A 27,986-nucleotide genomic window follows, 5' to 3' on the forward strand; every position below is an offset into this window, starting at 1 on the left:
CTGTTAAGAGAAAATGTATGCATATCAGGTCCTAACTATATTTAATTATGAAAACCTCGGAGTATTATTCACTTTTCCCTGTGCAAGCACTTTCTCTAATTACCAGAAGCGTATCAGGCAGTAGTAGAAGACAACTTGCATCACCTCAAAGGGCAAACTGGATAGCTGTAACAACCAAAATGCAGACGTGTTCCACAAACGCCCAGCACAATATCCCATTACTGTAAGCACGTAAGCATTCTATATTAAACTGCTAGCATCATCTGTCGGTGGAGCTTCAAAACTGCAAGCAATTATTTTTAAGTAAACATACAGACAGCTAAGGAAAAGAATTGCAATTATCTGGTTAAAACAGCTGAATTTTTGAATTAACTATGGATCTATAATATGCACTATTTGAAAGGGAAAACAGGACCACTTTGTATTAAAAACATTCTAAGTTGAATTTGTACCCTATTGCCATTTAATAACTGCCATTTTGTACTCTAAGCAATTGCATTAGAGGCACTACCAACACGAACTGCTGTTCACACCAATGTCAAAATACCATCAGTGTAACAGAGAGAGATGCAGCAATTGCACTTCAGGGTGGTTTTGGGGGGTTTTGTTATTATTGTTTTTTTTTAAATACTTCATATGCCATTTCATATAAATGCAAAGCATTAAGCAATTCCACTCAGAAGAAAAGATTAAAAGGAATTTCAGCAAGACTAGGAAACCTACATGGAAAATAATATCCTCACCCGTTTATTGTTGATTTTACCACTTGGTAACGCGGCTGTTTTGAACTCAGTGTGAATACAATTTAAGTTTTGCAGAAAAATCACACACCTGTATTTTTCACATGTATCAAACACATTTAAAGTTTAAAATTTGTGTGCCTTGACTTGCTCCTCTTAATGTCTCTTTAGGGATGTCCATTGTCACCGATCCGATAGAGTCCAACGCAGTCTCTCAAGTCAGGTGACATACAAATTCAAAGGTGTAGATTTCTCAAAGACGGTCTTCTCTGTAGTGCATTGTGCTAGTGCATTCAACCAGTGTGTCAGTATTCAACCATATAAGCTTGGGGTTTGTTTGTTTGTTTTTTAACTACACAATACAGAAATATAATTTTACATGTAGCTTCGCATGCCTTATGGCTGCTTGCCCTACTATAGGACAGTGCAATAAATACAAATATATGCACACTAGAAAAGATTTAACTGCCATGATCTACATCTTGTTTATGAGTACAAATTTACCTATTCAACAATATGACAAATTTAGCAGAAAAAGTGGCAATGGCAGTAATAGTCTACTACAAAAACAAGGCTAGAAGCAAAGTGTTCTCAAGCTACAGAAAACTTGCTACCTCCTAATATATGATGTAGGGCCCAGTTCTGCCAAGTGCAGAGTTGTGATCAGTAGATTGCATCAGAACATGCTTTTCCCCCATTTAACAATGAATACTTCTACAATTTATTTGGTTTTGATAACTGTTTATAAATAGCACACTATAATGACTATTAAACTATACAGCAACATGACATTTATAGCCTAATCCTGAATACAAAGTTCAAAGAACATGACTACAAAGGCCAGAGAGCAAATGTCATCGACTAAAAGCATTTCCACTTCAGAATTTATTGAATGTTCTCTTACACAAACACTTCTCGATTGTGAAACCAAAAGGAACAGGATTTCCTATTCCCTCTCTGCTCCAGTAGTAATTTAGCCACACATCACCCTTATAAATTAGTGATGGATTTTAACAGGTAGCCCCTTGGGGCTATATATTTTATATACTTTATATATATGCACATTTACTTTGAATTCTATGTAAAAGTTGAAAAAATGTTTGAAAGAAAAACTCAGAATATATCACAGCTTTTTCAGCGAAAAAAATACAAATTAGTTTTATAACCACTATTCAATTTATCAAACTTTTTTTTCTGAAGTATTTACCTTTAATTATGTACACATTACAGGAAATAAAACTTTTTCCACAAACATTCTCTAAGGTGACAGTTATCAATAGAATGATAGAATAATAGCAGGAAGAATATTAAACAAATGAGGGTGATCAAGTTCTGCTTTTAAAAAGTCACCATATAATTAAGTACAAAAACCTGCATTGAATGACAACTGCTGGTGTAGTAACTTGATCAGGTATGAAGACCAAGAGTATAGTAAAGCCCTATGGTAATAATATTTCTGTAGCATTTCCACTTGGTATGTATATACTAAATGTTGGCAAAGTTTCTGTAGCATTAGCTTATACAAACATAGGAGTCCTCAGTCTGCTGCATAAAATGGAACAAGTGTGTTTTAATTCTCCTGAAATGCACCTGAAATCCAGAGTGTCACTTACAAACTGCATAATGAAACTTTTCTTCAGAAAAATATCTGTTTGGCATCTCCAGGGCTCTGTTCCATCGGACAATAGGGGCATTTTAATCTGGGGACAAAAGCAACGTGTTAGAATCGCGGCAACATGTGACAACTGAGCATTAAGCTTTTTCATCCGTTACAAAGGTATCGAGCTTGCAGTGATATTCCCTCCTCTTTTTCCCCTGTAGCATGAAACAATGTACTCTTAACCCATAATGCTTTACTTGGCTCCATTAAAAGTCACCTTTAGCTGAGAGAGACCTTGTCACGCTTTTTCTTCTATATTCTTTCTCACCTTTCACCCACACACCCCGAATTACTAAACACCAAGAAATTACTCTTCATGATTAATCTATTATTTCTACTTCTAGATTAGTTTTTTGCATTTTAGTCATTTTAAATAGGCTGGTAGCTTTCACTTTGACTTCCTCAGCATCCAGTGCTTTTTACTCTCTGGTTTGCAAAATGCTGTGATTTTACAACCCACTTAGATCAGCTCCTGCAGGCTATGACTAAAGAGGTCAGCCTGGCCTCCCTGCTGAGCTTTCCACTGATACAATTCCACCTGCTTACAGTATTTCTTCTAGCATTGATCCATTTTTCCCCATCTCTAAGTTTGGGCCTTTGATCCTCCCCGAGTTAATATTGCCAGAGCTGTGCTGTCACTAAAGCTGATCAATGAAAGCATCACAAATGAATGACTCGAGGAATAGTGTAGCAGCAAGTTTACTAGCTTAAAATGGCTAAAGTCACCCATGAAGGAATACCTTTAGGCTTTTCTAGCAGGGCAAAGAACGCAAACATCACTCAACATTTTCATTTATAGCATCACTTATTTTCACACTGGATCTCGCAAAACAACTTATGGCTCTAAATTAAGCTGACAGCCTCCACAGAAGCTGCATATATTCAATCCAAATTACCACTGGTTCTTCCTCAAGAAAATCTGTATAGCTCTCTCCCTCCCACTTCCTCCTTTCCAAAAGCCTGTAGGCACCCCACTGGTATCTAAGGAGGAGTATTTCCACAGCGATAATTCAACTACCTACTCAATTACTAAGCTGTATTTCCCCAGAGTTTTGATTTTATTTTTAAGGGATGTTTCATGCATTACTAACCTTGCTCCCAACAAAAAACTGTGTGTGTAAAGCCTCCATTTTGAATTTAAGACAACACAACGGTACTTACAACTTGGAAAATTACTCTGTTCATTGCATTCCTTCATGTAATCTCACTTTCTACATCAGAGGGTTTATTACGCTTTTCTCCAGCACGTCAACCCAGCTTATCTGGTTTCTAAGTCATTCTCTAAGATTAACAAACTTCCACCAACTATGTAATTATGAACTCAGTTTTCCCAAAACACAGTATTCTATTCTTAAGATTTGTCCTTGTCTATATGTTGCTTGAAATAAAAGAATGGTACTTACTTGCTGCCATTAAACATTTTATTCAAAGCATCCCTTGATATAATATGACCACAGACTAATTTCATAGGTGGATTATTATCTGTTGTTTGCTGACGAAGAATGGGACAGGCAAATATTGAATGATACCAGCACTTTTTACCGAGGTCCACTTCAATCTGTGAAAGAAATTAACATAATTTCTCTTGGGAAAATATGTTTCCAGACAATTATCCCTTTTAGGTCATGGCCCTTACTTAACTGATTTCACAATTCAGCTGTGAAGACAGCAAAATCCATTGTGTGGATGCCTGACAATTTCCCAGCCAAAAATACTTAATTGTGATCTTAAAGTGGTGATTTATGTTGCTTCTTCCCATCCCCAACAAAGCAGAGTATTCTGCCAAAGGACAAGTGCATATTTTAGTGCAGATCTATGCCCTGGCAGGAAAACTGAGCTGATGACCCAGCAAGACTTTCTGTATTTCCTAGGCAGTGATTTCCAAAGTGGTTTAGATGATAGATCTCATTTAAGGGGGGGGGGGGGGGGGGGGGAGAGAAAAGAGAAAAATCCTTGGATTGATTGATTATGTTAATGTTCTACAGCTTCTTGAAAGACTCTCCCAACACCTACAGGTCATGTCAATAATGAAGTGTATCAGAATCATTTATTTTCAGTATCAACAAAGACGACACTGGTACAGCACAGCTCTTGCCATCAGGACCAAATAATTTCAGAAAGTGACATCTCACAGAGAAGAATGGGTCTGTGACTTCAGGAATCGATTGAGAACTATAAAAAAATCACAGCTTCCGTACCTGAAGCTCCTGGCTCTGACCAGTCCTCGGTTCTGACAAGTTTAACCTTCAACAAAATCTGACAATATAACCTTTTCACACTACTTAATCTCTGTCTTTGCACAATGAAAATAAGACTTCCCATCCCCATTCTGCCTTACCAGTAAACACTAGAGACCCTTAAGTTTAGAATATGCAAGGAGGCATATAAATACTATTAACTGATCTGCATCCGACAGCAATCTTTTCCCAGATGCTCCCTAGCTAATCATTCCTGTCTGGATGGCAGGGCATGAATCTGTCACACTTTGAGGTTATGCTCTCAGTGTTACAGAAAACAGCTGGGAGAAACTCAGCACACATACTTACACTATAAATGAATCTCTTACAGCTACAATCAAAGAGGCTAACTCAGTTCCTGCCCAGTTAGCACAAAATAGGTTTTCTTTCCAAATCAGGAGCGGGCCACTGGAGAGCTGCACACACCTGGTAAGAGCTATAAAGGGAAACTGGGGTTTCATAACAACTGGACTTCATTTCAACTGATACAAACGAGTTGTGCTGAAAGCATAATGCACTGGATCCCAATTCAGTTCTTGTGTCCCCAGATGTAGCACTAATTCTTTCATCTCCCATCTGCCTGATAAAGAGTTAGTGCAAAGCAGCTCATGGACAGAGCTCAAGCATAGCTAGGGGAAGTTAATGTTTCTCAGTGGGATGCATTTCTTTTCCAGTTATATAGAAACATCTCATGCATTCAGTGTAAGGCTAAGTGGAAGGTGAGAGCATCTGTTTTGTTACGGTCATTTGATCAAAGACCTTTTTGAATGCAACAGGGGATAACAAGTAAATGGGGGAGCAACAAATAAAACAGAGAAATATAAACCTGACGGACAAGTGTAACGGAGACAATAACAAGAAACAACCTTGTCAGTCACACTAATTGATAGGTCATCAAGAAACTGCAACCAAACCTGGTCTTTGCAACAGATACGAATGCAAACCTGAGGGTCTTGGAGGAGAGGGGGTTAGCAGAACTATACAAACTGCAGGAGGAATGTGTAGGGGAAGGGGACTGGGGAGGAACGGCCAGAAAGGGGTATAAAAGTGGCCACAAGGGCCACGCCAGTATTTGAGGGTCTGCGAACATGCGTTCGCTTGTGAATCTAGAGTGGTGCGTGTGTGCTTTCACCAGTCAATTTTAATCTTTACCAGCCAAAGAGAAGGAAAGGGTCTTGGCTGTCTATACTTATGTTTTATGCAAGTCCTGTATGTGGGTGCTGTTGAAGGCAGTGCCTTGCCTGTGGCAGCCTGCGTAGCCGGTCGTATCGGTGTCCTTTGTGTGTGCGCGTGGGTGGGTGTCTGCGATTCATGCTCAGCTTCACTACTGGTTGAACCTACAAACAGGAAACCAGAAGCCACATCCATCGGCCTGGGACGAGACCCTACTGTACAGAGACCTCGGGAAGTCCCAAGCCCAGGAGCTGCTGGAGGTGGTGGCCGTGTGTAACATCCCTTAATATTCCGCACAGAAGAAACCTGAAAACAGCATTCAACATTAGAAGTCTGCCCTGCGATAGCTTAGCATCAACTCACCGGTAGTTCATCCTTCTGGTTCCAAACACCTGTGCACTGCCTTTGTTCAATAACTGCCTTGATATTAATTAGAGCTGGTAATGCTACACAACCTGCTGAAAAACTGCAGAAAAAGGAAATGTTAACATACAGTGCTGTTAGGAAACCCGTATTTTTCATATTTCTACTTTAAAGGTTCACTGGGACACAAGAGTGTTGTACTACTTCATTTCGTTACTGTCTGTACTTCTAAGCTCCCTTCAAGTATGACAAGCAAGAATTTTGGGGCAGGTTATTAGTTACCCTGCATCTCAGGCTAGGGCCCTCATGTACTACATTCTGGACCGAAAACAACAGTTAATCCCTGCTCTGAGTCTTATAATGAATTGATTTTCTATACCACCTCCTTCAATTTTCAGCTGTACAGGAGGAAGACATCATGTTAGCTTATATAGGTAGTTGCTCTCAACTATGGAAGAGTACATGCAGCCTAAGAGTTTCCGCGTAACCCACACGTACACACAACCCATAATCCTTTAATTATATGTAATTACCATGTAAAGAAACATGTCTTTCCACCTTCACCTTAAATCAAGAAAACAAATGTAGAAAAAACAAAAAAAACACATCGGAAGGCAAGTGAAGGAAGGAAACCACAGCCTGTAACAAGAATGGCAGTATACAACTAACCAAAGTCAGTGTCCCAACCGTTCAGCCTGCTCTGACAGTTACCCATTAACAGAACTTACCACATTATTTTGAAATATTTCACTATGTTACAAAAGAAAGTATGACACTGAGTTTCCACAAATTAACAGATGTTTTGATGGATTTAAGTCTAATGACAGTACTATAGGCCTGGAAATCAGGAGCAACACAAACAGGATTTGACCTTGGTATCAGCCTGCTCTGTTTCTCTGGCAGATTATTTTACTATTTGTGCAAGTTTTATTGTCTACAGAAGTCACAACCTTCCTTTCCACTCTGCCCTTCCAGATACTTGTTTTTATGTTTCTGCAGGAACATTCTGGCTAGTTTACTTGGGAGGGATGTGCCTGAAATGTATGGATCTCTTGCCTAAGCTTTAAAAAAAAAAAAAAAAAAAACCAACACACACATCATATCCCTCACCTCCGACTGGCCATTTTAATCCTTACACTTTGCATTTTGGTTATTTCAGCCCTGAGTGTAACTTGTGTTAGCCCTGTGGAAAGTTTAGACAAATAGTATCTGTAGAAATAAAAGCATTAGTGCTTTAATGGTTCTGTATGAAAACATCTCTGGAAGACCCCTTTAAGATTATAACTCCTCAAGTAAATAGTGAATTCAAATGGTGTCCTGTAGTCCTTCAAGACCCTGATGACCTCCTTTGTACAGCAAGAGTTCTCCCACTGACTCCACGCAGTAACTCAGACCACAAGGCCTGTACAGGATTAGATACACACTGGAGAAACCAATCAGCCTTAAAAAAAAAAAAAAAAAAGGACTGCTACCCATGTTCTAGAAAGCAATATATTTTATAGCAGGGATTTAACTTCAAGCTGGTTTAATTTCTACAGGATTTGCAGCACTCAAAGATCACACCACTTTAGGACAGTCTTGTTTATGACAAGAGTATCGATACCACCTATACAGTAAATGCATTTCAGTGCAATTGATTTCACACCAGGCGCAAAGAAAGCGTCCAACCAGTCCAAACATCGATAACAGGGATTTTCCACTTCACCAAAAATCTCTTGGCCATTTGCGCTGAAAACCATATTATGGCATCAGTGCATGAGCAATTAAAATGCAAAGGACTGCTGTTAATTTGACTAAAACAGGAAAAAGAGGAAAACTAAAAACCAGAGATAGAAGTTTTAGAAATCTATAAAACCCTCAAACTGAAATTTGTAGCTTTTATTGTAGAAAGACAATTAATCTGAAAGTGCTCCCTTTGTTGCTTCTGTTGTATCTTGTGACAAGAGGTGCAAACAGGAGAAGCAGAAGGCTTGACAATTTTAAGAGTTCTAAACTAATCACAGACCTCTAATAATAGTAACATGTAAACAGTAAAAAAAAAAGCCAAAACAAATTAAAAAAAAAGAGGTAGTGAAGCTTCTGCTAAGTACCAAATCTAGCCCAGAAAGGTATATATAATTTATAATTTTCTATTTAATGTCTGAAATGAAAATGAGAACATTGGGCAAGTCTATTAGGAAACTGGAATCCAAAGGCTAAATAGCAGCTAATCTGTTTTATCTTCAGAGAAGCTAGAAGGAGATTAGGTTGGTTTCTCTTCACATTTCCAACAGCCTCCTACAGATTTGCATTTTGTCAGATTAGCTACTGAGCTTGAAAGCGCCTCCTTCTTCTTTGCAAATGAGGTCCAGCAAATCATTTGGAAATTCTAGCAGCTGAAATCACAACATAACTCTTAAGCATTCTTCTAAGGACAAGACAGGTAAAGTAATGTGTGGATTAAAAACCAAGATCATCAAGTGCTGACAGAATCATGGCCGGAGTTTTGGGTTTTTTGCAGTTAAACAGCAGGGACAGTTTTCACACATTTTCTGTAGGAATGATGGCTGATTGCCACCCTCATCTTTCAGACTGATGTCTAAACTACAGAAGCCAAATTCCATCCATGAATGCTTCCTCTTGAGCTGCAAAGGTGCAGGACAAAGCACAGCACACGGGAACCTCTGATTTCTAATCTCTGCAAATCTTGTTAGAGCTAATTGTAACCATACTCTTTATTTAATACAAGCTAGATAAGACTACTTCTCAAAAGCCATTTCTTTTGTCCTCAATAAGAAATAGAAACCAAAACACTATGTACCTGGTCTTAAAAGCAAGTGAAAACCAGCATACCTAACACTGAGAGGTGATTCAACTGAGAGACCCAGAAGAGCACAGGCATCTCTTGTAAAGATGTCACAGATGTCCGCCCACTGGTTTGCATCTAATAGATGAACGTACGGAGAGTTCTCTATACCTTGCCGCAGATATACCAGGCTGCCCATCAAAACCTGAATATCTGTGAGACACCAGGAACAGTTAGTTATTTTATACTACAAATAAAAGCTAGTGTCTACAGTTTTAGCTTTCACACGGGGAACAGGCAGATACAACAAATCAGTAATACACATCCTCACCTCTACAAAACGCAATTACAGCCTTCACAGAACAGAAGTCTACAGCTACAAGAGCACCAGTCCACTATGGATAGACTAGGGGGTCATCTGTCCTTCTACAAGCATGGCATGCTGCCTATTAATTTGCTTCAAAGAGGTTTACCTTTTTTGTAAGCTTTCTGTGACATACACAGTACCCTAAAAATTAGGCTTTACTGGATTCAGTGTGAGACAGTTCACTTAACTCACATACTCCCCATTTTTCAAAAGTTTCATTTCTCTTTGTATTACCCCACGCAGCAGAAAATAGCAGATGACTATTCCAAGAACATTTCTGTGCGTTTTTAACACTTTACCCTGGCAGCAGGCCTATTCTAGATGTAATCTACATATTATTTAAAGAGTCAAAAACCTTAAATTTAAGCAAGTGTGCAGACATATTAAAATATAATTTTGTGCCCTCTTTAAAAAAAAAAAAAAAAAAAAAGAGTTAATTCAAACTGTAAGGATTCAGGTTATACATGTTAAATACAAAAATAAGAAGCCTCTAACAAAACGAAAATAATAGAGTAAAACACATTTGGAACATGATTTATATTTTACTACAAGGTGCCACATCCAAATGCTTTAAATCCCCTTAATGTGACCGAAAACTTACCTTTCTGATGATTTAGGGCGAACGGCTGGAAGTTTTTCGCATACTGAAGTGCTTCTCTTTGATTTGCTGTTCCACCCATCAATAAACTAATGAAATATAATCTGTGTAGTTTAAATTCCAACGAACTATTCTGTGCCATAAGCATTTCTCTGTTGGATACCGCCCACCTAGAAGAAACGAGGAGGTACAATGGGACACGACACAAGAGTAATTGTCAGCCTACACCATATAAAATTATTACAATTATCAAACACCTATTTCAAGGAGAATATGACTGTTCCCTGAACTTCTATGAGTTTATACGGAGCACAGAAAGTGGCAAGACTCTTTACAAGTAACAGAGCTACACGGGGCACACAACACGTGAATGATGGTACTTCTGGCGCTGCTGCACAGGTTAACCTCTGCAAAATTCACCACTCACTGGCAGGAAGGCAAGACTGAATTAGGCACAATATAAGGTAGAAACAGCTAAAATCTACTGTATTTTGATTAATACCACTCTATCACTGAATCTTAACAATTGAAGATAGTCTTCAGCTGCATGTTGAAGAAGTTTGACCAAGCCTTTCAAGAACATATTTTCTAATTTCCTCATTCCCCAAACATTTTCTCTAAGCCACTATGTTTATATGCGTGTGTATGTTGCCTTGGAGAGGGGAAGTACATCTATGGGGGCTTCAAAGATAGACATTATCAAGACCTTACAATGGGGGATAGGGGGAAGGGAAATCAGTTTAAATATCATAGAATCATTTAGGTTGTACTTTATCCTGCTTAAACTTTGCTTTCTGTGTTATTTTCAACTTGGGCAATAAAAATATTTCGCATTTTCTGGGTCTCATTCACCATGACAACACTAATGTTTGGCTCCCAAATAACGTGAAAGAATTCCTATAACATGCACAATTAAAATAAACGGGAATTTTTAAAGCACTTCATAAAAAGTTACTTTATTATTTAGATTTTATCCATCCCTCTCTTTTTTTGTATTTTTTTTTCTTAATTCAATTTAGTGAGGCCTAAATCAATCCAATCTCTCAAGAACTTCAAGTTTCAATGTTCTTCAGTACATCTGTTTCTCATTAGTGTTAATTAGTTATACTATTTTCACTGTGGGGGCCCCATTAAGCAAAGAGCTTTTAACTTTTCAGCAAGGAAGTGAGGTAGTCCCTGTTCCTTAAAAAGAAGGGGTATGAGAGGCTTCTGTTCTTTTCAACCAATATTAAAATAAGAAAATTAAGCATTCTTACAGTACTGGTAAAGCCTCTGATGCAAGTTAGCCTTCTGCATTAAGATGTAGTGTTAATGAACAAGTATCTACTTTCAATTTGTTGTGGTGAAAGTGTCAGGAGTCTGACTTTACTGGCAAGGCTTTGTAATGACATCAGTAACCTTTCAGTAGGAAACAGTGAAAACTGTAGCCTTTGAACTAAGAACAACCTCTACTGTCCCTAATTTCAAGCAGTTTCAGATAAGCAGCCTCAGAAGACTGTCAACACTGTAATCTCCACCAGGAGGGTGACTAACCATGGGCTGGTTTTTTTGATTGGTTTTTGGTTTGGTGGGGAGGGGGGTTGTGGGTTTTGGGGGGTTTTTTTGTTGGTTTTTTTTTGTTTGGTTGGTTGAAGTTTTGTGATCAGTGTCCACAGCTTAAGCCAGGTATAGTGGGAATAAAGCTCACTCCCGACTAAGAAAACAAAAGCCTGAAGTTAACAACGATAGACCAATAAGCAGCTGAAAGACAAAAACTATTATCAATAAACAGTAAGACTAGTATCAGGCCACAGTCCCATCAATGAGATATTAATCTGTAATGCATCAAAAGGGAGGCATCAAAAGAGCCTCCATCATCTCCCTGCCAATATTCGCAACCACATGACACAGTACTTCATCTTGCTGAGATTGAGTCTATTTTTCCAAATTAGCTTTTAGGCAGGCTTTCCATTTTTAGCTCTTTGAGTGGCAGCACAGATTTGTATCAGAAGAAAGCAGCCACAGAAGCAAGGCCTGAGGTGTTTGGTCTAGGATGTGCTGTTCCTATTTCTAATGGAAAGACAAAAAAACAGCAAGTGAGGTTTAAAAACATTCAACCCACATACTCTCTACCATGGTCCAAAATCATTAGTAATCACAACACCTGTCTTCCTACCTCCTCTCAAAATGATATTTTCAGAGTGTTTTCACTTCTGAGACTCAAATCCATCTGAATTTTTTAAAGTTGACAGTATACTATTCAAACCACAGGTACACAGAGCTCTCTTCTAGATCCCACATGGGATTTAGTTAGACTTTGTGAAATTCAGTTTAACAAAGATTAAATTAAGTTTAAACCATACCCCAAAGGTCCCAGGAAATACCAGGACCTGGCCGCCTTGCTGCTTCACAGACATAAGAGAAGACAGTATCTCTTCCCCAGGAGATTACAGTAAAAAGTTTTGATCCTGCAAGTCATTCCCACCAGACCTTCACATGCAGACCCACCTGGGCTCAGAAGGGCCAGAATCTACCCAGAAAGAACCTATGGATTTCCCTCCCCCATCACCAAATTACAATGCAAAAAGTCACTGGAAATTAATGGGATCCTGTGGAGGTACAGAGATGACAGGGCTTACGGTGCAGGGCCAGACCGGGCATCTACAAAGTCAAGTTGCACACCCCACAAAAAAAGAAGAATGTTATGGCCAGTCGTACTAAATTTAATTCTGAAGTGTAGTACTTGTAAGTGTTGGAATTTGTATTAGTAAGAAAATCTGAGAAAACTACAATTATGGTCTTTTTTTTTTTTTTTAAATCAGATACAAATACTAAGTTCTCTCTATCACCACAGCAGGGCTTCAAAAGCCTTTTTGAAAAGTCCTTAATCTGACAATTCCCTTTCCATGGCAGTGACCAGGAACCAACGCGTGTTTGCTTCGTTTCCAACACTGAGTTAAGCCGAGCACCAACTACAGAGCACTGGCAGAGCCAGAGAGACTGGTTATTGTTTTCATCCCAACCTTCTGCAATTTTGCATGGGTAAACCCTGCTATACTCCCCTTCCTGGTTCATGATACTCTAATTAATTCTCCTTGTGTAACACTCGCTTTCTGCTTCAACACCACTGTCAGCAGCCTAGCCCTAGAACAGGCCAATTTGGGACTGCTTTTATGCACCCCTGAAGCTGTATTTACTGATGCCAATTTTAGCCATTTATTAGCATTTTGCCCAAAGAGCACAATGCCACCCCTCCAAGCTCCTCTCACATAGAGGCTCTGCCTCCAGGAGCAGTTTCCATCCCTCCTCCTGAACACCCACGTCTGCTGGGAAATAATATGGGAAATACATTCACTAGCATCAGCAGTTCTGTGGAATAACCAGGCATTTAAGACATCAGTTACCTCCTAAACTGTATAGTTTTCTCACATTTTGATCGTCCTCACTGACAACCATGTTTTTTACATAAGCATCACTATAAACAAGGACCCTCTGTGCCCAGCAGCAGGCAAAGAGAAGCAGATAGCTTTTGTACTGAAGAGTTTAAACAGAATAAACATTATGAACAGAAATGAGGCAGGGTGGGGGAGGGAGACCAGCATACAAACTGTGCTGACAATACACCCTATTCTCTCTTCATTCAGCTGTCTTCGGAATAAGAGTTCCTTTGAAGAAGGACCATGCCTTCTCCTTTGTTTGAAAAATATTTAACACATTGCAGGAATTACAAGATACGACTTAAGTAGCAATGAGTAAGGCATAAGGCCTAGCAAACTGGAGCTAAAATGAATTTAGTGACTTCAAGTGGATGGACACAACAGCAAGCTACTGTTCCTCGCAGAGTATCCTTCACAACAGCTATGTTACTATTTGAACTACAAGAAATACTTGCTGTACCTGACAGTAAATCCTGTTTCAGTTGTAACACCAGGCACTTCAGTGTTGATTCCCTTCAATTAGCCAATTCAATAGCAATAAGCCACCTGAGCTTTCCACCTGTGTAACTATATTCAAAGACCAACTGTTTAGGTGAAACTTTGCATGACCCAGAGGCATAAATCCAAGATTTAGTTTCTGAACACCATGGTTTGAATATCAGAGCATCCCTGCATTTAGTTTAGATGCCAATGACCTGCAAATTGACGTACCCATGTTGGATCACGTTAAAGGGAAAAGAAAACGGTCGTTGATATGAAAATGTATTTAACTGAATAATGCAAAAAAGGTATTTTAAATGTATGAATTATACTCTGGAATGCAACAGAAATTTTTAATTTGCTTTGTTTCATTGTTTCTACTTTTAAAAGGTCACTTCAAAGCTATTTTTTTTTTTTTACTTACTTTTGAGACCAACCTAAGCTTACCAAAGCTGTCACAACCTAAAAACACCAACACCACAAAAACCCCAAAAAAATACAACAAAATAAACCGCAGAAACATAGGTTGAGGGTTTGTTTGGGGTTTTCTTGTTTTTAAAATAAAAGCTGTTCTGAAATGGTACAGCACAGTTACATATCCACTACTGGAAAGCAAAACAGTAGCCCATGAGACATTTCATTACATTTCCCTCTTCACTGTCACTTTTAGCACCAGCTTACATGTCTAATGGTTGTAAAGTCTACCAAGGTCAAGAAAACATCCTGGTCTAGGGTTGATTGATAGACCTCAGATATTCCCAGACTTTGTTTTCATCTGAGCATTCAGCATTACCCGCTGACTTCTATGAACAGAATTGTTTTGTTCAGAAGAAATCTCACTAACAGATCTCACTCTCAGTCCAGGCTCCCAGCTCACCTTCCGCAGAGGTGTTTCCTGCTGAGGAAAGGGACACACCTCTAACCCAGCGTTAATCAGCACCTACCTGGCAGCCACAGCCTGCAAAGTACACACCTATCCTTTCACCCCCTCTTCCCACCCTGTGGTCCCTTATCTGGAAAGGGAGAGTGACTTGAGGAAAAGGCAGAACTTTCATCCTGAGCCAAGTTCTGCTCACCCCAAGGGCTCGGTGAAGCTGAAAAGACTTGGTGATACCCAACACCTTTAATAAGTCCTGGTATCCTTCATAATTGAACCTTTTAAAATAAGGTTCACTAATGATTCACTATAAGGCTAAATACCATCATGGCAGACAACTGTTACTCTAAGTGATGTTTCTTCCCAAAACCTGAAATCAGCATCACAAACGATTCAAGTTAATCCTTAATCTAAGAAAAAGACCCTTAGTTAAGTACTGCCCATGGGGAGGGACACAGAGGGGACAAAAGGAGAAGGTAGGGGTTCACTCAGTAACTAGACCTCTCAAAAGACAAATGGACACACATCAAAATATACTAAAGACAATATTTGAAGTGAAAAACTAAGGATTTCTTAAAAGCATTCAAAAAAAAAAAAAGGGGGGAGAAAAAAACTAGTAGACTCACTCTAACGCAGGTCTCAGAACTCTAACTTTTAATGCTTCCAATATTCGATTCAACTCCACAAACGGTTCTTTTTGACTTTGATCTATTGATAGACCAGATTCCTGAAAAAACAAAGGCAGTTTTTAGTTGAAGCATAAGAAAACATGGGATTAGGCTGCTGTTTTTCTGACAGTTTAAATATTCATCTGGAACTTTAACATTCAAATAAGGATGCAAATCCAAAACATAATTTTCCATGGGCGATAACATTCAACATCCACACTTATTGTTACCTGACAAAGTTCCTCGGCTACATCCAACATCCCCTGCCTGAAGAAGTGCTCCACCATCACCTCGTTGAGGATTCGCTGGCTGTCAGCCTGCCAGCACCCATCTATCCCCACGCTGCTGATGTCGGAGTCAAAATTCTGAAACGTACAAATTAACAGTTAATAGGCTGGAACAAATCGCCCCATGTAATTTTTCTTCAATTATGCAGGACACCTATGTCTCCACCCTGATGCTTTCTGCCTATTACCCAGCTGGCCCTCAATTACCTCCTGTTCAAAGTGAAATATATCTGTCAGCTGCTTCATTATCTCCTGTGTACAGAAGTAGTAGTCCTTTGGCTTGCTTGTTTCAAGTCTGAATATTATCCACTACAAGGAATTACACTGACAAATTACAAGTCTAGCTAGCAAATCAGAAATCCAGTTAACTAATAAAGGGTTTTCCAGACCACGATGCGTTTTTGAAGGAAGTATCTGCAGAAAAGGTTTTTTCCATATGTAAAAACTGAAAATGCATAGAGAACAGAAAACAAAATTGCCTACACTAGAATCAAAATAGCATTATCAATGCATCACTGTCACTACAGCACACCAAATTAGAAGTAAAAGCTTAAACTCAAGAATTTTTTACATAGCTGGGAAGGTAGGCAATGCTGAAAAAACAAAATGTCACTTCTCCCCACCCCCAAATGGCAAAGACATTCAAACCTCTGAAGACCTCAACATCCCAGCAACAGCATCAGCTTTGAAGATCTGAGAGATCTTTTACAGATCTAACCCCGATGATCATACTGCCGTGTATTTTTAGGCCAGTGGCCTATGGACATATTCCAGGAATAAATAAAAATATTGTCACGGTGACTCTTTAGTGACACTTGGCACTGCTTGGCACTGTGCCTCTTGGCAGCAGGAGAGCAATGTTTATTCTTATCCAAGATATAAAACAGGATTTTAACTGCTAACACGTTTTATGATTGGGACAGGCAGGTTAATTTGAATAAAAATCCTCACCCACTACCTAAAACAAACCTCTTGCAAAAGAAACAGTCTAGAAGTCAGTGCATTGCTTGCTGCCTGACCTGATGGCCTGGTAACTACGGCTCTCTTCCAGGAAGGAAATTCAGAAATCAGTTTGGTGAAAATAGCAGTGCTTCAGCTACAGCTCTGTGACAATCAACAGTCCTGCACAATATGGAAACACCTACCTAGCACAAACGCACACCTCCGTCAAAGCAGGCAGAGCAAACAACACAGAGTTGGTACGAGCTATCTGTCAACCACGTATTATCGGTTCCCCATCAGCCAGCACAATGCTGGAGTGGCAGGTTAGCCCATACCTGACCTGCTGTAAGGTTTGCCAGCTCAAAGCTGGATGACCAACTTCAGAACAAATCTGAGCAGGTGACATGGGTTTACATTAGATCAGCACTTTGTATCCCAGGGACCTGCAGCAGGAACCCAGGGAGTCATACATTGCTTTGTCAAAACACACACCAGGCAACAGACATTTGCAGAGCGACGCTGCCAAAAGCATTCAGGAGCCTACTATTAACCTGTTTCAGAAGTTAAAATTGAGTTGGAAGGAGATTCTTAAATTAAAAAAAGTAGAGAACATCATGGCAGTTTCAAACTTTCAGACCAAGGGGTCACTTTTACCTTGCACAAGTCTCTCTTGCACAGTTATGCCTCACTGCTTTTTCCTTAGGAGGTATCAAATACCTAACCACAATTCAGATGTCAGCCTCCAAGACTGAAACTGCTGCTTTTATAGGCTGGCTGGAGAGGACCGGAGTGGCATGCAGTGATTAACTATAGTAAAGACAGATGCGCGGTGGCATCTCCCATACAGAGGGGATCAGCCCTTCAGAGGCAGCCTTACCAACAGCGAGCATGTCCACCTCTTAAATGCAAGGGGGAAGTTAAAGGCAGCACAGTAGCATAAATCTGCAAAGTTTCTCATTCTCCTTCCAGTACTCTCCACAGCTCAGCTTCACACTGCGTCTTCCTTTTATTCACCACTTACTAATTTCCTTCATCGGCCACCTCCACATCTCCTTTGATGCTGCTCTGTGTCATCATGAGAAGGGGGCAGCCTTCTCATCCCCGCACATGTGGCTTCAAAACCACCACCCCCTTCAGGTCTCTTAGCAAACTTTCAGTAAAACATTAACCTTAGGCTAGCAAATAGTCTCTTCCATCTTTCAGAGATGGTGCAGTAAGATGAGCATTTAAATTATTGCCATTGATTCAAGCCTCACATTTAACAATATTTTCACTTGAGTGTCTTAACCTGTAAGTTCCTTGTCATACTGCTCATCTTTAAGCTGTATCTTGAAAAAGTTTAAGCATCTTGAAGACTAAATAATACTGTTCTTATTTGTGGCAACCCTTTAAGGTTCACCACCACTGCTGATCCTGGTATCTCTGTCCAAACACCGCAGGTAACATCAATCCACCAACAACGCATTAGAGAAATACCAGAGGCAAGAACACACAAGCTTGCTCTTGGTACTTAGGGGTTTTGGGTGGGGGGATGGGAATCATCAGTAATCTAAAAATAATCGACTAAGATTATTTTTCATGCAATTTCAAGTCCTACTGAATGTATAATCCCGTAAGAAGAAACTGTATTTTTCCGGGCAGTTACCAACCATTAGAGCTGGACCTATGCCTTAAACATCGTGACATCCTTCTCATTGCGTGGGGGCAGGGGTGGTAGAGTCACTTAACTCAGTTCATTCACAAAATCCACATTTTGTTCTGAAACAAACCTATAAGCCTTGAGAACCTTTTCAAAACCCCATCCTAAATTAGGTTTTTGTTAAATTCTATAAAAGATGCTAACAATATTAACCTAGATGTTCTGTAGATTCAAGTCACATCATACAACCGAAGGATCGCGCTTTTTTTTCTCCCCCTCATCCATTCTCCAATCAACCCAGTCTTGACCAGGTTCTCATTTCAATAATGTCTTTTTTTTTTTTTTTTTAAACAATTTCTGAGGTATTTATTATATGTGGGATTCTACAGCTCTGCCTCCAGTGGGTCCTGAGGAGCTTCAAGAACTGACTGTGCATATTACAGTGAGTGACTGTCACATGTCAGAACAAATTACTGCTTGCCTTTGGCTTACATATTTCATAACTGTCATGCATGCATGACAGGCTGGTGACTACACATCTCAGTTTTGTTTTCTAAATGCTAACAGTATGCTAACTGATAGCATGTGGGGTTTAATAAGATTTCAAAAGTTGAAATAAATTCCATAAGTTACAAACTCCAGAAAGGTTATTTTATGCTTTTCAGGTTTTAAGCTCAGAAGAGTGTCAGTTAATATTCCTGAGAAACAAGCCTTTTTTTAAGAGCCTAACTAGTAAGCCTAGGGCTAAAAAGTAGAATATTATGTGCTAAATACACCAATGATACAATGTAAAGTACATTACCGATAGTTGCTGAAATGTGAGGACTTCAAGACGCACGCACACACACAAGATGGACCACTTTAACCAACATACAACCTTCCAAGTTATTAGTAACAACATGATATGAAGAAGGATGATGATTAAGGACAGTTTTATTCCTCGGTTTCTCAGTTGAGATTACTTTGTGCGTTCCTCCCTTCTTCTGAATTCTGACCCAAAATACAAATAAAATACATTTGTTTACCTTGTCTGTTCAGTTTGTTGGCTAATAAGATAAAGCTTGACTTGCAAAGACTCTGTATTTATCTAGCCATATTCTTCACAGCAACATAATTAAATGATGTTCAGTAAGGGTTTTTTTGTTTGTATACAAATTTTTACATGAAACAAACACTAACTTAGGTAAAAGTTTACCTTCCCAAAACAAAGGTTGGATTAAAATGTTGGTCCTTTAAAAACAGGCTTAAAATTCATAGATAAAAAAATGGAAGGAGCTCCCATTTACACCACTTACTTTCCTGAATGAAGGCATTTAACCACTATTCAGACAGATTGCCGCTAGAGGGAAAACATTCACTAGCCCCATCAAACATGCTTTGAGATGAATTCAAATCATTCCAGAAGAGTGATTGATTTACAGGGAGACTGATGAGTGAGCTACCTGATAACAACTTGCTGAATAACAGTGACATGATGAGTTCTGGAAGCAGAACAAATTCTAGCACAACAAAGGAAAAACTGGATGCAAACATTTCCTTCCAAAGAAAATGCTCTTTGGAAGAATGGGTAACCCTTCACGGATCAGAAGCATGTAATCCATGTAGAACTACTATGAAAAAAGGTCTAGCTTATTAGATAAACTTTCCAGGAACTGGTAACTAACTAACTAAAAAGCAACGCACCAAGTTTTGGCATTTCAGACTTTGGCATGGTTCATATTTGATGCCAAATTTTAACTTCATTTTTCAAATGCTTAGAAGCTTCTGTTTTCAGAGTGAACTCTGCAGGCAGACACATCTAGGTCCCATCCAAGTTCATAAGCAATGATTACACTAACTTAAAAACCAGCCAGACTAAACTTTACATATAGGTATAACCCTGCCTCAACACTGGAAAACAGAAGTTTAACCTGAAATTCGCCATGAGCTGATAATTCAGCAAGTTCTTTCAAGCTTGTTAAGTAGGAAGTTTGTTGATTCTACATGTAACAACAGCTGTCATTTGGATGCATCACACAAAATTGGTACCAATATTAGCATGTTTCCCAATCTCAAATCAGGCAATAAAATAATGAGTTACATTTATCTGTGCCTGAGCGCATACAGCTAGGAACACTATAAGCAGTGTTCTAGAGATGTTAATCCATCTATAAAATAAATGAGGAAAAATGCTGGAATGAGGATTTACATGTGACAGAAGCAAAACTCAAATATCACAAATCAAGGCAAGGGCTGTGCTTCTTTAAATTCTAACGAGCATTTTATTTAGGAAGCAGTAGTATTTTGCCCAGAATGTGTTGAGAATCAATTCACTATGTGAATTACACTTAATTACTTCTACTGGTTTAAGCTTAAGTATATTATGGGGAAGGAACGGGGGGGAGGGCAATTTCAATAGGTTATGGGACTCAGATGCCAACACAGACTTCGCTGGCAGGTTTCAAGCATATTTTCCAGCAGCATAGGGAAATCACATTAAGTATGTACAGAAAACTTCCTTCAAATGTCACTGTCCAGGGAAGCATTAAATTCCACCTGGATTTAAACATTACACGTTTTCATCTGACAAAGAGGCCAAGACTTCAGGGTACATTTTAAAGTAGCTCCCTTAAGATACTACAGTCAGGGAAAACTAATAAAATTCAAACTACTTGCATTAAAAAAAAAGGCCAACAAAGTTCATATTTAAGGAGACAATCCTAACTGATGCTCTGAACTTCATAAAAAACACGTCCTTCATTTCAAGCAGAACTGGGGACTCATGCAGTTCCCACTGCTTCTAGTCTTTTGATGTAAACACCACAGACACTAAGCAAGACTGAAAAGCCAGAGAAATGAACACGCTGAATACAGCAAGTTGAGCTCATTTTTGCACACCTCACTGAAACAGCCCTTCTGACACTCAACAGGCACAGAGCACATTATTGGTACCCTTTCTACTATTTCACAAAACCACACACTTGATATTTAATAAAATGCTTTTATTTACAGCTATCCTTTTTCAAATAAAAACAGTAGGTAAACTTAAAACAGCAGGAACAGAAACAACACTGGAAAAACTATGCACTTGACAACTGAAACAGCAATTTGGGGATTAGACTCACGTCTAAGCTTTATTAAGCTCTCAAGTGTTGTTTTCTTTGGCTTCTAAGAAATATTATCACCAATTTCTACTGAATATTCACACCCTCTATACATGACCTAGGGCTGCTCTATCTCAGTACTTAAATGAAAAAGGTATAGCAAAACTTTAAAGCTTATTTGTACAAGGTCCACTTGCTAAAGCAGAATAGGAAAATTTCAAACTTGGGAAAAGATTACATAGATTTATTTCAGGCTTCAAGCCAGTAATAAGGATGGAATTTTACTCTAGTTAATTGGTTTAGATACACCAGCAAGGATTAGAGACAGATGCGTCCTTAAGCTTTGGATAACGGTGACGCTTGGATTAAAGCTATTAGTACAAAGTCTGAGCTCTCCATGATGGTCAACCATAGATATAAGGAAAAATGTAACAGTTGCACAGACATTCTGACAATAATGCAGTGTTATGTACTTTGTCCCTTCATTGCACTACTGTTAAATTATGCTTTAACAGATATTCATTACTAACAAAAGTTTAGATGAGATTCCCAAAGGATGAATGAGTACTCTGTAATGCTGCAAATGTCTTTGTCCAGATGAAGAGACTAATTTACTAGTGCCTTCCTTAGTAAGATTATAAAGTGCACCTCAAACCAAATGTTAAGACCCTATCAACATAAGCATGTTCTGATATGAAAATACCACACAAGAATGTCCAAAAAGGCAAATACAATACTCCTTGCCTACAGAACTACTTTATATGAAAGAACACGCAGAGTGAGAAGAGCATGACCTGAAATTATACATAAAGCATCACTTACCACAAAAACAACAAGTTTTAGTACCATTTCAAAGAACTGTTAATAATATCTACCTACAAAAATATATTCAGATCCCAGTTATTCTTGAACCTGGAATTCATATAAGAGTGTCTCAAAGAAGCATCAAAGATAAGTTGCACTACCTTGTTATTTGTTATGGCATAGACACAGATATTACAAAGAGTTTAATCCACTCTGCTCGCATTAAGAACACTGTGTGTTAACAAATTAAGCCCTAAGAACCAAAACCACACCTGAAATATGTACAAAATGTCTTTCTTAAAAAAAATTGCTTTTAAGCTGCCTTCTAGAACAGAAGGCCACTTCCAAATCATTTGCTACTAAAAATTAACTACAAATTATATATAAAAAATACAGGATTTCTTATTGAGACCAATATTGCAGCAAACGTTTTGCTAAACTGATATAACACATACTATTACTAAGTTTAGTGATATCTATAAGGCATGTTCTCTCAGAAATTAAGAGATTTGAGCTGCCCCAAAAGAAATATTCTGTATACAATGAGTTCTGAAAGCAAGTACTATACACCCCATTGTCTTGCCTCTGCCCCAAGCCTATGTTTCTGCAGCTGACAGGAAGATTGAATTAATTGTAGTATAAATCCAAATTTTGTAAAGCAGAGTACATATCACAGAATATACGTGATAATACAATCAAACCACAATACCAATACCTTATCAATGGCTTTTCCAACCCGGGATACGCTGCTGTGAATGTCTTTATGATCGGAGGCCAGTTTTTGAACAGTGTCTTTTATTCTTTTACAACACTGTGTCATAACGAGTGAAATTGTCCCCGACAAGTCTCCATCTTGATCTAGACAAAAGAGAGGAAAATTACTAACTTAGTTACAAATAAACAGTAACATTAAATCTCTCAACATATGCAACAACATAAGGACAAGAAATGGTATTAAAAGAAAGAAACACAGTCTAGAGAGTCTTTGCAAAACAAGATCAGTTTAAATGAAGATGTACAGGACACAGCTCACCCATGGAATTAGGAATCCAGTCAGGTGCGCAACAATACTGAACAAGTGCAACAGTTTAAAAAATTAATGTAACCATCTCATGCGTCTCAGTCACAGTAGATTAATAAACACACCTCAAACAAACACCCCAATCCACAAATCTCACAGGATATAATAGGAAGCTACTGAACCCACTGCAGGATCAGTTTTCCTTTAGACGGTTCCCCGAAGAGACGTCAGAACGTCATGTTTAACCTCGACAAGATGCAAACAAAATTTGGATTAACGAGGGCCCAATTCATTCTTGCTTCACAAACTACCCTCTTATATCAGACCCTCTTTGCATTTGAGCTGTATGAGACTTTTGCTTCCTGACTTGTGGAAACAGCTCTAAACATTTCAGCCAACCAGTCTTGAATTCTCCTCGACAGACAAGAAACAGCCCATAAAGGACCTGACTGTGAACATCAGATCCACTCTTTCTCGTTGTAAGATCTACACTCTAGAAACTGTGACATTTTTAAACCCACGTCCAACCAACAGGTGCAATACTGTATGAGGCATTCTGTGAACAAAATAATAAATACCAAAGGTTTACAAGCCCCTGATCACATCACCACACTTAACAGTTTAACCCTTCGTGCCTCGACTCAAACATCACTCAGTAGCTTTAGTTGGAAAAAAAATTACATTTTTTTGTGCTTTACTCCAGTCCTTTCTTCCAGCTTTTGATTTCAAAATACAAGGTGAATCTCTTTTCCAGTCTTACCTCTGAAGGTGTCTCCTTCCTCAAAGTTCATTCTACGTAAAGAATTTTTCCTTTAAGGACACGAACTTAGCAGCCTTCAACTGCATGGGAAAGCTAATTTAAGTGGGAGAGCAGCCCAGAAATGCTTCCCTAACATTCCGAATCCAAACCCTTCATGTGAAAAAATAAAATGCCCAAAAATATCTCTTTAGAAGAAAGATTTTAAAAGCAACCACGTTTTCCATAAAGTTTCTTCCTTTCTCATTTTGTATTTTAACACGCCTTTGGTTTCAGCAGCACTTTAGAGTCCAGTTTCTGGTATTTCATGGAGACCAAAACACAGGCGCATCCAGCTGCTGCTGCAGGACCGGCAACCCGAGAACAACAGAAACAACTCTTAACTCTTACGGTGTACCTTTAACAATATGCCTCAGAAAGAGCAAAGGAAATCCAGAAAAAAAAAGGTGTAATCATAGGGGTTAGGTAATAATTTACCAGCCACTTATTCTAGGTACCTTCCTTTATGCATCCTAACTCTCAACCCTGCTGCTGATGTCAACAGCAAAAACAACTTTCTGTTGTTACACACTAAAACTAGCTCATCTCTAGAAAAGTAAATAGCTCCTGTTCATCCCCACAAGCCCCAGCTCAGGAAGCTTTAATAGCATTTTTGTAACAGCTATAGCTTTTAAGAAAATAAAAAAAGCTTTAACTTTTTTTTCTCCCTCCAGTCCCATGAAGCTAATGATCACCTCCCAGGCAAATGCCTAATAGGGCTCTCTATTTTTCCTAGTGAATGAGTGAGGAGTAACAGGATTGAAACTGTCTCTTCAGTGCATGTTTGCTAACTTGACTCTGTGCACCCCAAATTAAAAACGAAAGCTTCACTCAACATAAAGTTCACCTCCTAAAATTATTTCAAGAATAATCATTATTTCTTGGTTGCTATTTAATTTTTATGATAGACATACAAAATCACATGAAAGCTCTTAAATAACTCTCTCATGACTTTTGCCAAGACAAAATGATCAGCCAAAGATTACGCAACAAGCAAAATGGAAATACTCATACTCCAATAAACAGAGAGGTTAAAATACACTCTCTTAATAGCCATTTTTTGCAAGCCATTAAGCTAAAACCCAAACAACTCACATCCGTAACTGTTTTTACCCCAAGCAAATAAGTGAATTACTGGCCCCTAACATTGTAGCAGAAACCAACTACAGCAAAGCAATGAAAATGTCTACACAGGAAAAGCCATCAGAGCCGTAAGAGAAAAGATTTCCCCCCTGTACCCATCTCTTTCACCTTTAATTAAACTATGAGCTACTTCTAATAAATCAGCAGAAGAAAGCCTGCAGACAGTCATAACAGTAATTCACTGTTCACAGAACACTACAGACCAACAGCTTCTCTCTGTATTGTGTACGCACAGTCACAATTTTTAAAAAAATACATTAGCGAGCAGACACTAGGCACAGAGTAGAGTCCAAAGCCAAGTTTACTCAGCCAGATGCATTTATACCATCCAGGAACGCACAATCCAAGTAGCCTTGGCTACTCCAGGAGGTGAGATATATCATGGGAAGAGAGAAGAAAACCAAACTTTGTCTTCCTATTCACAGGCCTTAGCATAGGGCTGTTCTGTACTTAGGCTTTAATATGAAAACAGCTCAAGAAATTTTAAGAGACTGTATGAGTGGGGAAAAGAAAACCAGTTTAGAGGTTGAAGCAACTTCTAACAGTTTCTTTTTCTCCACCCACTTCCTTTTTACATCCACTGCTTATTTAAGGTCTTTTCATAGATCTTTGCTCTCAGATCTTGTCCTACAGCATTAATTTCTTCTTCAGCAGTGAGGGTTTTCTTTTCCTTTTCTCCTTTTAAATTACATATGCAAGCATATTTCTGCAGTTCAGACCACTGAATTACAGAGCTCCACATATGGAACTCTGGCTGCTTCCACTTCCATCAATTTTCAAAAATACTCAGGATACAGTATATAAAAGCTGCAAATACCTGTTCTTATTAGAAAGTTATAAATAACATGTTAAAGAAAAAATAAGAATTTTGCCTCCTATGAAGCCAGCTTACCCTCAGATGCCAAAACTGAACACAGTCCCCAGATGTTTGAGAGTGCACTAACAACATATTGGCTTCATTCTAGAGTACTTACTGCAAGAAAGTTCGATTTGGGATGCACTCTGCTGGGACAGCATCACCACTTATTGGGTAAGTGCTGAAAACATGTCCAGGGCCTTCACAGGACAGTCCTAAAGATTCTTAATCCAAGTTTCGATGGAAAACCCAACAAGGACCCTGAAGGAACTGCACACTGGAACCTTTTAATTTTATTATGAAGAGAGTAAAAGCTCTGGACCTGCAACAGGATTCTCACAGACAAATCTTTACAGCCTCACAGAGTCCTATGAAGATCAATACAAGCGTAAGGGTCACGCCACGCAGCTTTCCGGGCAAGGTCAGCATCTCAGTTTGTGAAGACATGCATTTTATCAACTGTCCTTAATGCACAAGCCCAAACCGTTTCAAACAGTACAAAATGCATTTGTTGAAACAGAGTTCAAAACAATACCAAAAAGACCAAAAGTTATTTCATCCCAAACAAGTGCCTCAGAACCAGAGTTCCACATTTGCTCTCTACGGAAAATGCTGTGTACACACAGCAGCTCTAATACACTCATGTTTATGTTCCTGGAATTATACGCACTTGTAAGTGAGCTTTGCACCCGTATTTGTACGGGACTACAGCAAACACATTTTTCTCTGAACCAAACAAAAGCCGATTCTGCAAAACAGTGAAATAGCACAGTTTGCTCTCAAGTTTGGGCTCAGGAGCCTGCAAGTTCCCATTTTTAATCCCTGAGCCATCATTCGCTTCCTGCATGGCCTTGGGTAAATCACTTCAGCTGTCTCACCGTCCCCTCCCACTCCATCAACAAACACTGCATAACCCCCATCTCGGGGATTTCGCAAGGTTTAAATGTCTCATGTTTATAGCGCGCTTTGGCCATCCAGCCTGCCTGCGCAAGGGCTCAACATCAGCTGTAAAACACAGACAAGACTTCGGAGGCCGTGTTTACTTCTTGCTAAAGAGTGGCTTTGCCCTAAACACTTCCAAGCCACATCAAAAGAAAACAACTTAGTGACTTAGGAGAAAAAGAAAAAAAAAAGACAAGAAATAAGAGGGGGGGGGGAAGAAAACAGGGCAGCCCTGCTGTTTATTTCCCCTGGGGGTGACTAACCCCATTGTAACTCAACATAAAGGCGCAGGAGGTATGGACACGCTGACCAGGGTCACGCCATGCCTGCTGATCAGGAACAAACACTCCCCTTCAGCAGCGCACAGAAGGCAGGCGAGGCCCGGGAGGGCCGATACCTGTTCCTACCTTTAACTTTTCCCTGTCAAAAACGCACACAAAGCTCCGACTCCAGGGGGGTGAGGGGGGCAGGCCTCCAGCTCAGCCCGCCCCAGCAGACAGACCTTCCCGGGGGCCGGCCATAAGCGGGGCAGGAGCCCCCCGGGAGCGGGGAGCGCTGCTCAGCCCCAGGCTGGAGGGGGGGGTCTCTCCGGAGGGGCCCCCCAGCCCACAAAGGCCCAAAGTTTCGGACCTTTTAACCCCGGAGGAAGGAGCCGGGCCCCGTCTCCCCAGGGAAGGGATAGGAGGGGAACGGGGAAGGGGGGGGCTCCACGTACTCTCGGTCTGGAGGATCTCCCGGCGCAGCCCGCCCGCGTACTGGATGAGCTCTTCCAGGCTGCGCTCGCAGAGCTGCCCGTAGCCCGAGAACTTCTGCAGCACCTTCTCCAGCTCCCGCTCCACCGTCACGCACTGGTCCATAGCGGCCGGCACCGGGCCGCGCTCCTCCTCCTCCTCCGCCGCCGCCGGGCCCCCCTCTCTGCTCGGGCCCCCTTGCCTGCCCGCCCCACCCTCGCCGCCCTCCGCCAGCACCGTCCCGCCGGCGCGGCCCAGCTCGGCGCGCCGCTCGCTGCCAACTTCCCCGTCTCCTCAGGCTGCGGCAGTTGTGCGCAGGCAGCGCCGCGGGCAGGCGGGGACCTCGGCGACGCTCGGCACAGGCAGCGCCACGGCCAC

General features: G+C 39.9%; 1 protein-coding gene across 2 annotated transcripts; it reads right to left on the minus strand.

The window, feature by feature from the left end:
• On the minus strand, positions 1-27,975 carry RMND5A (required for meiotic nuclear division 5 homolog A). Of its 2 annotated transcripts, XM_075499520.1 has the most exons (10): positions 27,593-27,975; positions 22,835-22,977; positions 15,595-15,729; positions 15,323-15,423; positions 9,927-10,093; positions 9,006-9,171; positions 6,174-6,276; positions 3,804-3,958; positions 2,354-2,440; positions 1-1,024 (listed from the first exon to the last, which is right to left on the minus strand). In XM_075499520.1, the coding sequence occupies exons 1-9, from the start codon at positions 27,732-27,734 to the stop codon at positions 2,377-2,379; spliced, it is 1,176 nt and encodes a 391-aa protein (XP_075355635.1). In that variant the 5' UTR covers positions 27,735-27,975; the 3' UTR covers positions 1-1,024; positions 2,354-2,376. The 2 variants fall into 2 exon arrangements, with proteins under 2 accessions (XP_075355635.1, XP_075355634.1); XM_075499519.1 differs by lacking the exon at positions 1-1,024 and having other exon boundaries at positions 1,081-2,440; positions 27,593-27,974.
• Positions 27,976-27,986: the final 11 nt, after the last annotated feature.

This window comes from Mycteria americana, chromosome 4 (genome assembly GCF_035582795.1).
Source record: "Mycteria americana isolate JAX WOST 10 ecotype Jacksonville Zoo and Gardens chromosome 4, USCA_MyAme_1.0, whole genome shotgun sequence".
Classification (NCBI taxonomy): domain Eukaryota; kingdom Metazoa; phylum Chordata; class Aves; order Ciconiiformes; family Ciconiidae; genus Mycteria; species Mycteria americana.